Source organism: Hyaena hyaena, unplaced genomic scaffold (assembly GCF_003009895.1).
Source record: "Hyaena hyaena isolate Hyena2069 unplaced genomic scaffold, ASM300989v1 scaffold_17, whole genome shotgun sequence".
NCBI lineage: Eukaryota > Metazoa > Chordata > Mammalia > Carnivora > Hyaenidae > Hyaena > Hyaena hyaena.
The window spans coordinates 6,549,039-6,565,086 of record NW_024080648.1 but is presented as its reverse complement, the minus strand read 5'-3'; the positions used below and the strand labels follow the sequence as shown (position 1 = coordinate 6,565,086).

The 16,048-nt window shown below is 39.7% G+C and overlaps 1 protein-coding gene across 1 annotated transcript in view; it reads right to left on the bottom strand.

Moving 5' to 3' along the window:
• UBXN8 (UBX domain protein 8) overlaps positions 1–14,773 on the bottom strand; it is a 35,319-nt gene extending 20,546 nt beyond the window's left edge. Inside the window, exons 1-4 of the mRNA XM_039221144.1 lie at positions 14,427–14,773; positions 13,632–13,980; positions 4,314–4,436; positions 45–115 (exon numbers count right to left, since the gene is read on the bottom strand). Coding sequence (XP_039077075.1) covers positions 45–115; positions 4,314–4,436; positions 13,632–13,719 — 282 coding nt within the window. The 5' untranslated portion in view covers positions 13,720–13,980; positions 14,427–14,773. The remainder of the gene's footprint in view (positions 1–44; positions 116–4,313; positions 4,437–13,631; positions 13,981–14,426) is intronic.
• Between the last annotated feature and the right edge of the window lie 1,275 nt (positions 14,774–16,048).

The following is a 16,048-nucleotide window of genomic DNA, read 5'->3' as shown; positions in this document are numbered from 1 at the left end:
TTCTGTATTCTCTGTATATATACTGTCTAAAAATTATCCTTTACCTTTTCGCCCTGTGCCTCCTGTTGTTTTTTCCTGACAAGTTTTTGCTTTTTTTCATTCTTCTCTTCTTCTTCTAAGACATCAAAACAAAAAATTCTTTTTAATTCTCAAATATTGTAAGTTGAATGCTCTGAAAGTGGTCTGTAGATAACATTTTGGAAGAGACAAGCCTTCAAAAAACAGACTGTATTTTTTAAATGATGAAAATGAGGTACATGTAGACAGTTCAAAGAAATCCACAAGTAAAATCCGTAAGAAAAGGTCTGTTCTGAGACAAAAATTCTTTCATACACATTAATAAATATTACAGTTTTGGTGAGGAGGCTTCAAGAATGATTATATTGGGTTTTTTGTGTTAAGGCTTCAGCTGCTCCAAGACATGGCATGAAAGCCCATTTCTGCACATCAAGTGCAGAGCGGTGCCCTATAGGCATGTGTGCGATTTGGTCACCCTTGACATGACAGCAAAGCAACATGCCTGGGTGCCTGGTTAGCTCAGTCAGTGGAGTGTGCAGCTCTTTTTTTTTTTTTTTAATGTTTAGTTATTTTTGAGAGAGAGAGACTGAGCATCAGCTGGGGAGGGGCAGAGAGAGAGGGAGACACAGAATCCGAAACACGCTCCAGGTTCTGAGCTGTCAGCACAGAGCCCAACGTGGAGCTCGAACTCACGAACTGAGAGATTATGACCTGAGCCGAAGTTGGACGCTTAACTGACTGAGCCACCCAGGCACCCCATGTGCGACTCTTGATCTCAGGCTTGTGACTTTAAAGCCCATGTTAGGTGCGCCTGGGTGGCTCAGTCGGTTAAGCGTCTGACTTCGGCTCAGGTGATGATCTCACGGTTCGTGGGTTCGAGCCCTGCGTCAGACTCTGTGCTGACAGCCAGCTCAGAGCCTGGAGCCTGCTTCGGATTCTGTGTCTTCCTCTCTCTTTGGCCCTCCCCTGCTCATGCTCTCTCTCTCTCAGAAATAAATAAAAAAGCATTAAAAAATAAATAAAACCCATGTTAGATGTAGAGATTACTTAAAAATAAAATCTTTTTTTTTTTTAATATTTTTATTTTTTATTCTAGGAGAGAGAGAGAGACAGCGTGAGCAGGGGAGGGTCAGAGAGAGAGGGAGATACAGACTCTGAAATAGGCTCCAGGCTCTGGGCTGGCAGTCAGCACAGAGCCGAGCCCGACGCGGGGCTCGAACCCATGAACCGCGAGATCATGACCTAAGCAAAAGTCGGACGCTTAACCGACTAAGCCACCCAGGTGCCCCCAAAAATAAAATCTTTTAAAAATAAATAAATAAAGGGGCACCTGGCTGGCTCAGTGGGTAGAGCATCTGACACTTCATCCCAGGGTCATGAGTTCAAGCCCCAATTTGGGCACGGAGCCTACTTTAGAAAATACATACAGGGACACCTGTGTCCCTGTGTCCCTGAGCGTCCAACTCTTGGTTTCGGCTCAGGTGATTTCTTAGTTCATGGGTTTGAGCCTCAAGTTTGCATTGATGGTGCAGAGCCTACCTGGGATTCCTTCTGTCTCTGTCTCCGTCTCTTTCTCTCTCTGCTCCTCCCCAACTCTCTCTCTCTCTCTCTCTCTCTCTCACACACACACACACACACACACACAAAACTTAAAACAAACAAACAAACAAACCATACGTACACATATATAGATTCCAAAAGTGGAGTTTGCTTGGAAACTCCCATGACTGAACCAATATTAGGTTATTATCCACTGAATGGTAAGAAAAAGGATTTTTGCTGTTGTATAACCTTTTTTATTCCAGGTACACTAAGTATCATTTGAATTAATTTCATTTAACTGTATTCCCTTGAGGAATTATATATCTTCTTAGAAACTATATCCTTTAACCTGCCTGGCTCCTTAAATAGGAGTGTTCCTTTCTGTCAACAACTTTCTCTCCTGGCAATAAATATTTCCTCAAGTTTATTAAGGAAAGATCAGGGCAGCAAACCACATAGGAAATCAGAAGGCCACTAACTTGCTATGTGATGAGTCAGACTTAGTGATCTTCAGGCTCTCCCTTCTGACTCTGAATCAAAGAATATAGCTTCTAAATAAATCAATAGCAGTTGATTAAGGGGCTTTAATACTTTTCTTTTTAAGTAGGTTCCACACTTAAAATGAGACTTGAACTCATGACCCCAAGATCAAGAGTCACATGCTCTACTGACTGAGCCAAACAGATGCCCCAAAGGGCTTTAATCCTTAAAGCCACTGAGCACTGACTGCTTCTGAAGTTTTAATACACTTCATCATGCAAATCTTTATAAAACATGGGGGATTAAAGTTTGGGATGAATGTGAAGTCTTGTATATTAATATCTGATAACACTAGGGAAGACAGAAACTGTATAAACGAGAGGATTTTTTACTCATTTGAAGAAAATCTGACAATAATTAAGCAATTTTATACGGTCTTAATTACTTCTTAAATAGTTTTAGCCTTCAGTGATGATTATGCCTCAAAATCATTAATCCATAAATGTACCAGAATGATGTACACTCCAACAACAAAAAGGTACAATTTAAACTACGAAAACTATGTCAAATACACGTTTCCCTTATTTATAAAACATAGATTGCTTGACCATTTAATGCATACAGTAAATATCCTTCTGATGTCAATGCACTTAACACAACATTTCCAAGAAAAGTTACAATGCTCTTATTTAATTTTCCAATGGATAGTTTGAAGTATAATTTACCAAATAATTTACTAAAAGAAGAAAACAATTTCCAAAATCTATGATTGAGAGATCCTAAAACATCCAGATTGTCTTTTATGTTTGGGTCGAACAGTATAACCTTTTAGGATTATGGGTATATTCATGGTTAATTTGGAAGGGCTATACATGAAACACTGCTCATTTTCCTGTTATTTATTTACATTTAAATAAGTAGCAAGATGAAACAGAATGTACCAAAATCACTATTAGCAAGCTTCTTTGTAGAAGGGTACAAGAATGCAGGCTGGGTGGCTTAGTCGGTTAAGCGTCCGACTTTCGCTTAGGTCATGATCTCGCGGGTTCGAGATCATGGGGTTCGAGCCCCACGTCCGGCTATGTGCTGACTGCCAGCTCAGAGCCTGGAGCCTGTTTCAGTCTGTGACTCCCTCTCTCTCTAACCCTCCCCTGCTCACGCTGTTTCTCTCTCTCTCTCTCTCTTAGAAATAAATAAAAAAAAAACATTAAAAAAAAAAAAAGAATGCAGGCTTTAGTTTTAGGATTCATCCATTCTGAAGTGAACTACAATATTGAGTTGTTTTTTTTAAAGTTTATTTTTATTTTTGAGACAGAGGGAGACAGAGCATGAGCAGGGGAGAGGCAGAGAGACAGGGAGACACAGAATCCAAATCAGGCTCCAGGCTCTGAGCTGCCAGCACAGAACCTGATGCAGGGCTTGAACCTGAGAACCGCGAGATCATGACCTGAGCCACCCAGGTGCCCTTACAATATTGTTTTAAAAGGCTTCTAACATTTTTAACACTGTCAAAGTCTTTGACAAATATTTACCTACCAAAATTAAAGTAAAACTTTTTGCTTATCAAACATAAAATATGAACAAGCATGGTTTCCTAAAATTAAGAGTAAGCACTTAACTATACAGATAGATAAGTGTGTAAACAAAAACTGCCAAAGTAAAAGGAAAAATAAACTGGGTTGAAAAGCCTCTCCAGATTAGTGGTAGATACAATTACCATTTGTTGTATCTTAATAGTTTATAAACTGAAAATATAAACATCAAACAGCAATGAAACTGCACAATTTAAAATTAGAAAATCTGTAATGTATCAATATAGAAATGCTATCATTTCAAATGTATATACAAGGATAATGTACAATTTCCCATAAAAATGTTGGGATTTATAGTCCATTAAAAATCAAGACTAATGTGAGGCGCCTGGGTGGCTCAGTCGGTTAAGTGTCTGACTTCAGCTCCGGTCATGATCTCATGGTTTGTGGGTTCAAGCCCCGCGTCAGGCTCTGACAGCTCAGAGCCTGGAGCCTGCTTCAGATTCTGTGTCTCCTTCTCTCTCTGCCCCTCCCCTATTCATGCTCTGTTCTCTCTGTCTCAATAATAAATAAACATTAAAAATTTTAAATAAATAAAATCAAGACTAAAGTAATGATCAGCTGAAATTATATGTCACATATTAGCGGTAAATGATTCTAATTATGCAATATCTTAGAATACATAAAGGAAAGAAATTTGAGTAGAAAATTATAAAAGGGTAGCATAAACAATAAACTTACCTTTAAGATACACTTGGGAAGATTTAAATGAATTAAACCATGAGGTAGTCACAGAAATAATTAAAGTAAGAAGAGCAAGCAGTAAGAAAATCCGGCCACACAGCAAAATTAGATCTTTAATTCCTTAAAAAGGAAAAAAAAAATTATTAAAATTCAAAATATTTTCCTTTTTTAAAATAATTAAATTAAATTTATATTATGTTTAAAAATTTACATACAACTTAGTTAGCACATAGTGCAATCATGATTTCAGGAGTAGAATCCAGTGATTCATTCCCTCCATATAACACCCAGTGCTCATACCAATTTAGCCCATTTAGCCCATACGCCCACCCAAAACCCCTCGCCAACCCTCAGTTTGTTCTCTGTATTTAAGAGTCTCTTATGTTTTGGGGTGCCTGGGTGGCTCAGTCAGTTAAGCATCCAACTCTTGGTTTCAGCTCAGGTCATGATCTCACAGTTTGTGAGTTTGAGCCCTGCATTGGGCTTTGTGCTGAGTTGGCTTGAGATTCTCTCCCTCTCTCTCTGCGCCTTCCCTGCTCACACACACTCTATCTCTCTCTCTCTCAAAATAAACTTTTTTTAAAAAAGTCTCTTATGTTTTGTCCCCCTCTCTGTACTTTTTTAAAACTTTTTTATGTCTTTATTTTGAGACACAGAGACAGAGAGCAAGCAGTGGAGGGGCAGAGAGAGGGAGACACAAAATCAGAAGCAGGCTCCAGGCTCTGAGCTATCAGCACAAAGCCTGACGTGGGGCTTGAACCCACGAACCGTGAGATCATGACCTGAGCCAAAGTCGGATGCTTAACTGACTGAACCACCCAGGCGTACTCCCCACCCCCTCTGTTTTTATATTATTTTTGCTTTCCTTTCCTTATGTTCATCTGTTTTGTATCTTAAATTCCACATATGAGTGAAGTCATATGATAATGGTCTTTCTCTGACTAATTTTGCTTAGCATAATACACTCTAGTTCCCATCCACGTTGTTGCAAATGGCAAGATTTCCTTATTTTTGACTGCCGAATAGTATTCCATTGTGTATATATACACCACATATTCTTTTTCCATTCATCAGTTGATGGACATTTGGGCTCTTTCCATGCTTTGGCTACTGTCATCATCACTGCTATAAACATTGGGGTGCATGTGCCCCTTTGAAACAGGACACCTGTATCCTTTGGGTAAATACCTAGTAGTGCAATTGCTGGGTCGTAGGGTAGTTCTATTTTTAACTTTTTGAGAAACCTCCAACTGTGTTCCACAGTGGCTGCAACAGTTTGCATTTCCACCAGCAGTGCAAAAGGGTTCCTCTTTCTCTGCGTGCTCGCCAACATTTGCTGTTGCCTGAGTTGTTAATGTTAGCCATTATGACAGGTGTGAGGTGGTAGGTGTCTCGTGGTTTTGGTTTCTATTTCCCTGATGATGAGTGACATTGAGCATTTTTTCATGTGTCTGTTAGCCATCTGGATATCTTCTTTGCAAAAGTGTCTCTATTCATGCCTTTTGCCCATTTCTTCACTGGATCATTTGTTTTTTGGGCATTGAATCTGATAAGTTCTTTATAGATTTTGGACTCTAACCCTTTATCTGATACATCATTTGCAAATATCTTCTCCCATTCTATCGGTTGCCTTTTAGTTTTGCTGATTGTTTCCTTCACTGTGCAGAAGTTTTTATTTTGATGAGGTCCCAATAGTTCATTTTTTGCTTTTGTTTCCCTTGCCTCCAGAGATGTGTTGAGTAAGAAATTGCTGCAGCCAAGGTCCAAGAGGTTTTTGCTAGCTCTCTCCTCTGGATTTTGATGGCTTCCTGTGTTACATTTAGGTTCTTCATCCATTTTGAGTTTATTTTTGTATGGTATAAAAAAGTGGCCCAGTTTCATTCTTTTAAAAGTTCCTGTCCAGTTTTCCCAACACCATTTACTGAAGAGATTATCTTTATTCCATTGGATATTCTTTCCTGCTTTGTCAAAGATTAGTTGGCCATATGTTTGTGGGTCCATTTCTGGGTTTTTTTATTCTGTTCCATTGATCTGAGTGTCTGTTTTTGTGCCAGTACCGTACTGTCTTGATGATTACAGCTTTGTAATACATCTTGAAGTCTGGAATTGTGATGCCTCCAACCTTATTTTTCCTTTTCAGGATTGCTTTGGCTATTTGAGGTCTTCTCTAGTTCCATACAAATTTTAGGATTGTTTGTTCTAGCTCTCTGAAGAATGCTGGTGTTATTATCATAGAGATTGCATTGAACATGTAGATTGCGTTCCGTAGTATCGACATTTTAACAATATTCTTCCAATCCATTAGCATGGAATGTTTTTCCATTTTTGGGTGTATTCTTCAATTTCTTTCATAAGCTTTCTAATAGTTTTCAGTGTATAGATTTTTCACCTCTTTGGTTAGGTTTATTCCTAGGTATTTTATGGTTTTGGGTGCAATTGTAAATGGGATCAATTTCTTGATACTCTTTCCACTGCTTCATTTTTGGTGTATATAAATGCAACTGATTTCTGTGCATTGATTTTATATCCTGAGACTTGGCTGAATTCATGCATCAATTCTAGCAGGTTTTTTGGTGGAATCTTTTGGGTTTTCTACATAGAGTATCATGTTGTCTGTGAAGAGTGAAAGTTTCACTTCCTCCTTGCCTATTTGGATGCTTTTCAGTTATTTGTGTTGTCTGATTGCTGAGGTTAAGACTTCCAACACTATTTTAAATAACAGTGGTGACAGTAGACATCCTTGTCATGTTCCTGACTTTAAGGGGAAAGCTCTCAGTTTTTCCTCATTGAGGATATTAGAGTGGGTCTTTCATATATGGCTTTTGATCTTGAGGTATGATCCTTCTATCCCTACCTTCTTTGAGGGTTTTTATCATGAAAGGATGCTGTATTTGTCAAATGATTTCTCTGCATCTATTGAGAGGATCATGTGGTTCTTATTCTTTCTATCACATTGATTGATTTGCGAATACTGAACCAGCCATGTTTCCCAGGTATAAATCCCACTTGAATAATATATTGCTGGATCTGGTTGGCTACTATCTTGTTGAGGATTTTTGCATCCATGTTCATCAAGGAAATTGGTCTGTAGTTGTCCTTTTTAGTACAGTCTTTGTCTCATTTTGGAATCAAGCTAGGGTTGGCCTCATAGAATGAGTTTGGAAACCTTCCTTCCATTTCTGTTTTTTGAAACAGCTTCAAAAGAATAGGTGTTAACTCTTCATTAAATCTTTGGTATAATTCCCCTTACTTTCCTTGATACTAATAACAAATACTAAGGCATTAAGAAGAGTATTTGTAGTAGTAAAGAATAGTAAAAGTTAAGTAACCATCTTATGATTTTTTCAAATTCTCCTCTGTGAACTAAAATTCATCATGGTCGATTATTATCAGAACAAGTTTTCAGAAAACAATTTTAGAACATCTTCTGTCTCATGAATATGGGTATAATTCATGTGACTAGCTACATTATAAACATAATGACTATCAATAATGCATAAATCCTGGTTTCCCTCTGTCTAGAGAAGTAGATAATATTATCCCATTGTAACATTAGCATCTAGTCAAATTCTAGTTTGTTCATTCATTCATTTAAAGATTCTTTAAAAAAATGTTTTTAAGTTTATTAATTTACTTTGAGAGAGAGAGCAAGTAGGGTAGGGGCAGAGAGAGAGAGGGAGAGAATCCCAAGCAGGCTTTGCACTGTCAGCAAAGAGCCTGATGCAGGGCTTGAACTCACAAACTATGAGATGGTGATCTGAGCTGAAATCAAGAGCCAGATGCTTAACTGACTGAGCCACCCAGGCACCCCTAAAGATTTATTTTTATTTTTTTAAGTACTCTCTATACCCAACATGAGACTTGAACTCACAACACTGAGATCAACAGTCACACACTCTACCGACTGAGCCAGTTCTACTAAATTCTAGTTCTACTTAAACACAGTCATTCTGAAACAACTTCCTATTTCTCACAGTTCAATTACGCAACTGTATACTTCCCTATTTCTCAATGTTTATTCAGTCACTTGAAAATAAAATCATTATTTACATACCTGTTTATCTAGAAAAAAGTAAAATTTCAGCATTTAGTCTTATTTTAAGAACAAAGATGAACGACCCAGCAATCGCACTACTAGGTATTTATCCAAGGGATAGAGGTGTGCTGTTTCAAAGGGACACATGCACCCCAATATTTATAGCAGCACTATCAACAATAGCCAAAGTATGGAAAGAGCTCAAATATCCATTGATGGATGAATGGATAAAGAAGATGTGGTGTATATATATATGGGGTATTACTCAGCAATCAAAATGAACAAAATCTTGCCATTTGCAACTGTGTGAATGGAACTAGAGTGTATTATGCTAAGCAAAATTAGTCACAGAAAGACAAATATCATATGACTTTACTCATATGGACTTTAATAGACAGAACAGATAAACATAAGGGAAGGGAAGCAAAAATAATATAAAAACAGGAAGGAGGATAAAAAACATAAGAGACTTTTAAATATTGAGAAAAAGGGGCGCCTGGGTGGCTTAGTCGGTTAAGCGTCCGACTTTCACTTAGGTCATGATCTCGCGGTTCGTGGGTTCGAGCCCCGCGTCAGGCTCTGTGCTGACTGCCAGCTCAGAGCCTGGAGCCTGTTTCAGTCTGTGACTCCCTCTCTCTCTGAACCTCCCCTGCTCATGCTGTCTCTCTCTCTATCCTAGAAATAAATAAAACATTTTTTAAAAATTTAAAAAAAAATATGGAGAACAAATAGAGGGTTGCTGGAGGGGTTGTGGGAGGGGGGATGGGCTAAGTGGGTAAAGGGCACTAAGGAATCTACTCCTGAAATCATTGTTGCACTGTATGCTAACTAACTTGGATGTAAATTTGATAAATTAATAAATACATAAATAAATAAATAAAACAAAGATGGAAATTAAATGGGCAAAAATGTAGTAAGTACCTACTTTGTGTAACACAATTTGCTAAACGGGGAGGGAGCGGATACAAAGATGGGTTAAAATTGGTTTCTACCCTCCAGGGGTGTTCTCAAAAGTCACCAGGCAGAGGTACAGAGGAACCATCTTACCTATGTGATCAGGGCAGGTAGTCAATTAATGATTAAAAAAGGATTTATATATACAGACTTAAATATTTATTTTTATTCAAGTATAGTTGACTACACTTGTGATAAATATTTTATTTTTCATTTAAAACTGATATATAGAGGTGACTGGGTTGCTCAGTCAGTTAAGCATCCAACTTTTGGTTTCAGCTCAGGTCATAATCTCACGGTTTGTGAGCCTGTATCAGGCTCTGAGCTGACAGTGGGGAGCCTGCTTGGGATCCTCTCTCCCTCTCTCTGCCCTACCCACTGGTGTGCACTCTCTGTCTCTCAAAATAAATAAATAAACTTAAAAAAGAAACCTCAGATACATGCTATCCATGAAAAAAAAGCAATTTAATGCTGTTTATTTTTATTTATTTATTAAAACCAATTTTTTAATGTTTTATTTATTTCTGAGAGAGACAGAGACAGCGTGAGCAGGGGAGGGTCAGAGAGAGAGGGAAGTACAGAATCTGAAACAGGCTCTAAGCTCTGAGCTAGCTGTCAGCACAAAGCCCAATGCGGGGCTCGCACCCTGCTCATGACCTGAGCCCAAGTTGGATGCCCAAACTACTGAGCCACCCAACTGCCCCAATTTAAAGCTGTTTAAAGAACTTGTTTTGTTTTGCCCTCTAACTTTTTGCCAGCATTAGCTGTTGATTCAAGAGTTGTTCAAGACAACACCTAATTAAATCTAGGGTGTCTCTGGCTATTACAAAAGTAATTAAATACCTAGAGTATTGGTACTTAAAGAAACTGAGTTATGGGATTTATGTTCTATGATACTGCTTTTTGTTCAAACAAGCAAGGAAGTTGCAAATGTCATATGGGAATATAAAAGAACTAGACTTGTGTTTGTTTACAACTTTCAAGTAAAACATTTTTTTATTAAATTGAGTTTGTTTTGGTTTGGTTTTTTTTTTTTTTTTTTTTTTTTTGGTCCATATTCTCAAGAGCCCATATGCAAGACACTTTAAGGAACAACAAATGAACAAATGTAAGGAAGCAGCATTAAAAAATTAGGCGTGTGGTGCCTGGGTGGCTCAGTTGGTTAAGCGTCCAACTTTGGCTGAGGTCATGATCTCTTGGTCTGTGAGTTCAAGCCCCACAACAGGGTCTGTGCTGACAGCTCAGAGCCTGGAGTCTGATTTAGATTCTATGTCTCCCTCTCTCTCTTCCCCTCCCCTGTTCACACTCTGTCTCCCTCTCTGTGTCTCTCAAAAATAAATAAATATTTAAAAAGTTTTTATTTTATTTTTTATTTTTTTTTAATGTTTTATTTATCTCTAGGAGAGAGAGAGAGAGAGACAGCGTGAGCAGGGGAGGGTCAGAGAGAGAGGGAGTCACAGACTGAAACAGGCTCCAGGCTCTGAGCTGGCAGTCAGCACAGAGCCCGATGCGGGGCTCGAACCCACGAACCGCGAGATCATGACCTAAGCGAAAGTCGGACTCTTAACTGACTAAGCCACCCAGGCGCCCCAAAAGTTTTTAAATAAAATATTTAGCTTTAAGTACAAGTAAAAATGTACTGACAATAAAGGCTTTTACACAGTAGAAAAAGACAGGAATCATTTTTCAATGTTTGTCCAAAAATACAGCCCAGTTGAATGAATGAGTCTGGGAATTCTAGTTTTCCAGCTAGGAATTCAATTAGCAGCCCAGCTAAAAGTATTAGTATCTATTAAGGACTGTACCACACATAACTAGCCCTGCAGCTGTTACACTGGGATGTGTGATTTGTAAAACAGACTTAAATACTATTACTGGATATTTGGAAAACAAGTATCAGGAAAGCAAAGCAGGAGTTCCTGGCTGGCTCAATTTATAGAGCATGTGACTCTTGATCTCAGGGTTCTAAGTTTGAGCCCTACGTTAGGTGTAGAGATTTCTTTAAAAAAATAATAGTAATGGGGCACCTGGGTGGTGCCCAACTCAATCAGGGCTTAGGTCATGATCTCTTGGTTCATGGTTTAAGTCCCTTGTCAGGCCCTGTGTTGACAGCACAGAGCCTATTTGGGATTCCCTCTCTCCCTCTTTCTCTCTTCCCCTTCTCCACTTGCACTCTCTCCCTCACTCTCAAAATAAACAAAATAAACTTAAAAAATAATAGTAATAGGGGCACTTGCGTGGTTCAGTTGGTTGAGTGTCCAACTTCGGCTCAGGTCAGGTCATGATCTCACGATTCATGAGTTCAAGTCCTGTGTTGGGCTCTGTGCTGACAGCTCGCTCAGAGCCTGGAGCCTGTTTCAGATTCTGTGTCTCCCTCTCTCTATGCCCCTCCCCTGCTCATGCTCTGTGTCTCCCTCTCTCTCAAAAATAAATGAAAACATCAAAAAATTTTTTTTGAAAATAAAATCTTAAAAAGAAAAGAAAGAAACCAAAGTAAACAACCATCAGTTCACAGCCAAGAGGTTTCTAGGAGAAAGGAGTTAATTAAGTGAAAAAATTCAGGAACTAGATGGAGATACTACTAGGAGTCCAGTTGCATTTTCTAGAATTTTTGGCTTGCTCTATTAAATTAGGCATTGTGGGGGTATCTGGCTGGCACAATTGGTATAGCATGTGACTCTTGATCTTGGGATCATGAGTTTAAGCCCCCCATTGGGCATAGACCCTACTTTAAAAAAGAAAAAAATTAAAAATAAATAAATTAGGCATTGTGATAATTGATGGGAACACAAAATCAAATCAGATGTGGTCTCTGCCTTCAAGAAGTGTATTTTCCTGTTATCAGAGATGATTATGAGATTTCCTTCTGCAACCCTCCTTAACTACCTTCTCATTGACTAGTAACTTAAACATTAATGCAAAGTAGAAGAGATTCTAAATTAACAGAACAGAGGTGGATGCTGTAAAGACAAGAGGTGGAGCATGTAAATTCTGGACTAGATAAGTGTGAATTTAACATTTCTGTGTATCATTCGGATAAAGGTCTTGTTAGATTCCAATATAGCCTGAGTGAGTAGGAGGCTTCTAAAAGGACTTTGAAGATTTTTTTTAAAAAGCATTTCATTTTAAGTTATTTCAAGAAACATTTCCAAGTACCTGACCTCTTGGGGGAAGGAAGAGAGGAAATCTACAAAGCTAAGTTTCAACAGGGTCTCAAACTTTAGAAATGAGTATAGTAAGGGAGACATGCATGTAAACCCATGACTAATATATCCAAAAAAAGGACTGATTCTCCCCAGGCCCACCATTTTCCTTTCACTTTTCCTTTTATCACTGGCACTATCAAGTACTTAGGGTTGTTGAACTTCATAGGTAGGAGTTATCCTTGAATACCTCCTTTCCCTCTCTCAAACATTAATCCATCCACAAATCCTGTTGATTCTACTTTGTAAATATCCCAAATCTGTGCATGATCTGGATCATTCTAGTCCAGGCCATCATCACTACTTGCCTACTGCTAGAGTTTCAGTGCTTCCACTACAGCTTCCCTCCAAAACATTCTCCTCAGAATCCAGTGACTATTTATTTATCTATCTATGCATCCATCCATCCAGTAATTCCTACACCCAAAGTGGGGCTTGAACTCACCATCCCAAGGTCATGAGTCGCATGCTTTACTGACTGGGCCAGCCAGGCGCCCCTTCAATAACCCTCCTTAAATCTCAGTTTCCTCAAGTGTAAAATGGGGATTATACCCCACCCCCACCATGGTTATGATGCAGATTGGAAGAGATAATGAACAAACAACACTTAGAGTTAGGTTTATAAGAGGTGGTCAGTGAATGTTGTTGGCTCCAACCACTCTCCCCCTTAGTCTCCCTGATGCATCCACAGTGCTCTTCATTCTTTTTCTCCAACTTGACAATTCCTTTGATGTAGGATGTTTTTGACCCAGGCTCGTATTATTTAAATCTCTGCTTAAATTCCTCAGAAGGCCTATATCACATCACATCACCCTATTTCCTTGTGGGAGTTCAAAACACTGTGAAAATAGTGTCTACATATGTTCCTGTGCTTCTGATCCCTTGCACGCAAAACTGGAGGCACACTTCCTCCGCGAAGAGAAGCCGACTTCCCCAAGCCCGGAGAGTCTCGCTCCCTGGAATGGACCCCCGGCGCCGGATGAGAGACGCAGGCGCTATGCAGCCTGGGAGTCGTAGTCCGCGCTGCCCGGAGGGGACGTCGTCGCGAGACTGGAACCCTACGCAACATTCATGGGAAAGTTACGTGGATGCGAGCGTCAGAAGGGAAGGGTCAACAGTTACCTAGATCGGGGATCCCACGCCGGAGCTCTAGACACAAGAGAGGGAGAGCAGAGAGGAGGAAAATGCCAACGACTCCCGGAGAAACCATGATGGCGGGAGGTCCGGCGTCCGGCGGGAGGCCCGCCCCTTCCGGTTGCGCCTTCCCTTGGACTGTGGTGTGGAGCCCTTCCTAAGGGAGGGATTTTCGGGGACAGCTAGAGCTTGGAGCCCGGCGGTTGGTTCGACTGAGATAAGCCCGTTTTTGAACTTATAGGCTGTAGCCTTATATGATTAGAAATGCAGGGCACTTCCCCCATGTCACATGATGTCCAGGAGAGAGAGCCGGTCTGGCAGCCCGCCGAGCCCAACCCTGTGAAAGCAAGCAAAGCGTGGGCATTAGCACCGCAGCTCCTCAGAGGAAGACCCGCAGCGCTTGCCCCTTTGGACTCTCTGGAACTCTCAAGTGTAAAATGTACTGGAACGGAAAGTGTAAGGGCAGCTGTGAGAGGGCAGCCCCGTGCCTCGGCCTTGTGTCCTAGGGGTGACTGCGGGCTTTTGGGTCGGAGTTACTAAGCGCTACTCTTCTGAAGCACCGCCCTTCTCTCCCTAACGGTGCCTGGCCCCTTCTGCAGCCTCTTATTACTCTAGGAAGACGCTTGTAAAGTGGGGCCTGGCACCTAATTCTAGATCCTGGAGACCATAGAGTCCCCGCTACCCCTTGCTCTGCGCCTCAGTTTTGCCAACAGGTGTTGTTATTGTTAATGACTAAACTTGACCTCACAGTTCTTTCGACCTCATTGCCATCCCATGACTCACCTCTGTGGCGCTTCTGCCAAAGGACAACTCAATTAAGTTTCGGCGGTCTTCACAAATTGCACAATTTTATGCTTTGGAATTTCGTTTTATGACCCACCCATCAGCCCTCCCATCTCACCCTTTAATTGTCAATAATAATGAAGTGGTGGCTTGCAAGCACTCCAGATTTGCTGTGGGTCATACACATTTCCCCAGCTTTGTTGATTGTGAAGTCTCTTCACTGTGATTGTCTACTGCTACCTCCTCGCAAAAGACCACCAGAACAACCTGGTAGAGTAAAACCAAATTTCTTCCTGCATTAAAGAAGAACACGATTTTGACAAAATCTTAGTAGTGTCTCAGAGAGGAGGTCAAGAGTGATTTTTATAAGGTTTTGGAGTTTTGGTTGGAGTGGCTTACGGTGGCTTTTTTAATTCGTCTGTGGGTATCTCCCTGGTATTGAATATGATAATAGTTTAAGACTGGTGGACTGAGCAAGATGACGGACTTGATTAGATCCCTTTTTATGGTAAGGAAGGAGATTTGCCAATTGAGCGATCAGTTCAACTTGTCAGTACTTTAAAAGGAAGCTTTTTACCCAGATGAGCAACCTATTCAGATAAATGGATTTTCAGGAAAATTTAAAGCTAACAATTAAGTTATGTACTGATTGACAGCCTCCTTGTGGGCAAGAATTTCCTGGAACAAATAGTAAAGTCATTATGTTGATTTATGTAGTTCTAAGTGATTATAATTAAGCTGTGGGCTAGAGATGTCTCATTTCTGGCAATAAAATATTAATAACATCCTTGAGTATAAGAGGAAAGGATTTTAAAATCTAGATAGTTTGTATTAAACGATTATTAACATTCTTAAGACACAAATTTCACATTTTTCATAACAAGCGATAAAACTCGTTTATGTATAAAAAAGTAGGATTGTTATTTAACACATTTAAAAATGATATATAATCGGGGCGCCTGGGTGGCTTAGTCAGTTAAGCGTCCGATTTAGCTCAGGTCATGATCTCACGGTTCGTGGGTTTGAGCCCCATGTCAGGCTTTGAGCTGACAGCTAGCTCAGAGCTTGGAGCCTGTTTCAGATTCTGTATCTTCCTCTCTCTCTGACCCTCCCCTGCTCATGCTGTCTCTATCTCTCTCTCAAAAGTAAACAAAACATTTTAAAAAATGATACATAATCATATTTGGTTAGGGGGACAAATGTTTATTATAATGTAGCCTGAATTATATATATTAAGTGTATCCAAACTGCTTTTGTGACCTAAATTAGAACTTTTGCATAAAAAATATCAACTAATGGGGTACCTGGGTGGGTCAGTTAAGCTTCAGACTCTTGATTTTGGCTCAGGTCATGAACTCACAGTTCGTGGAATTGAGCCCTGCATTGGGCTCTATGGAGTCTGCTTGGGATTCTGTCTCTCCTCTCTATGTCTCTCAAAATAAATGAATACGCTTTAAAAAAAAATCAACTAGTTCTTTTTTTCAATATTTTATTAAGAAATTTTTCAGACAAGGGGCACCTGGCTGGCTCAGTTGGAAGAGCATGTGACTTTTTTTTCTTTTAATATATATATAAATATATATATTTAATTTATTTAGTTTGAAAGAAAATACGCAAGAGAG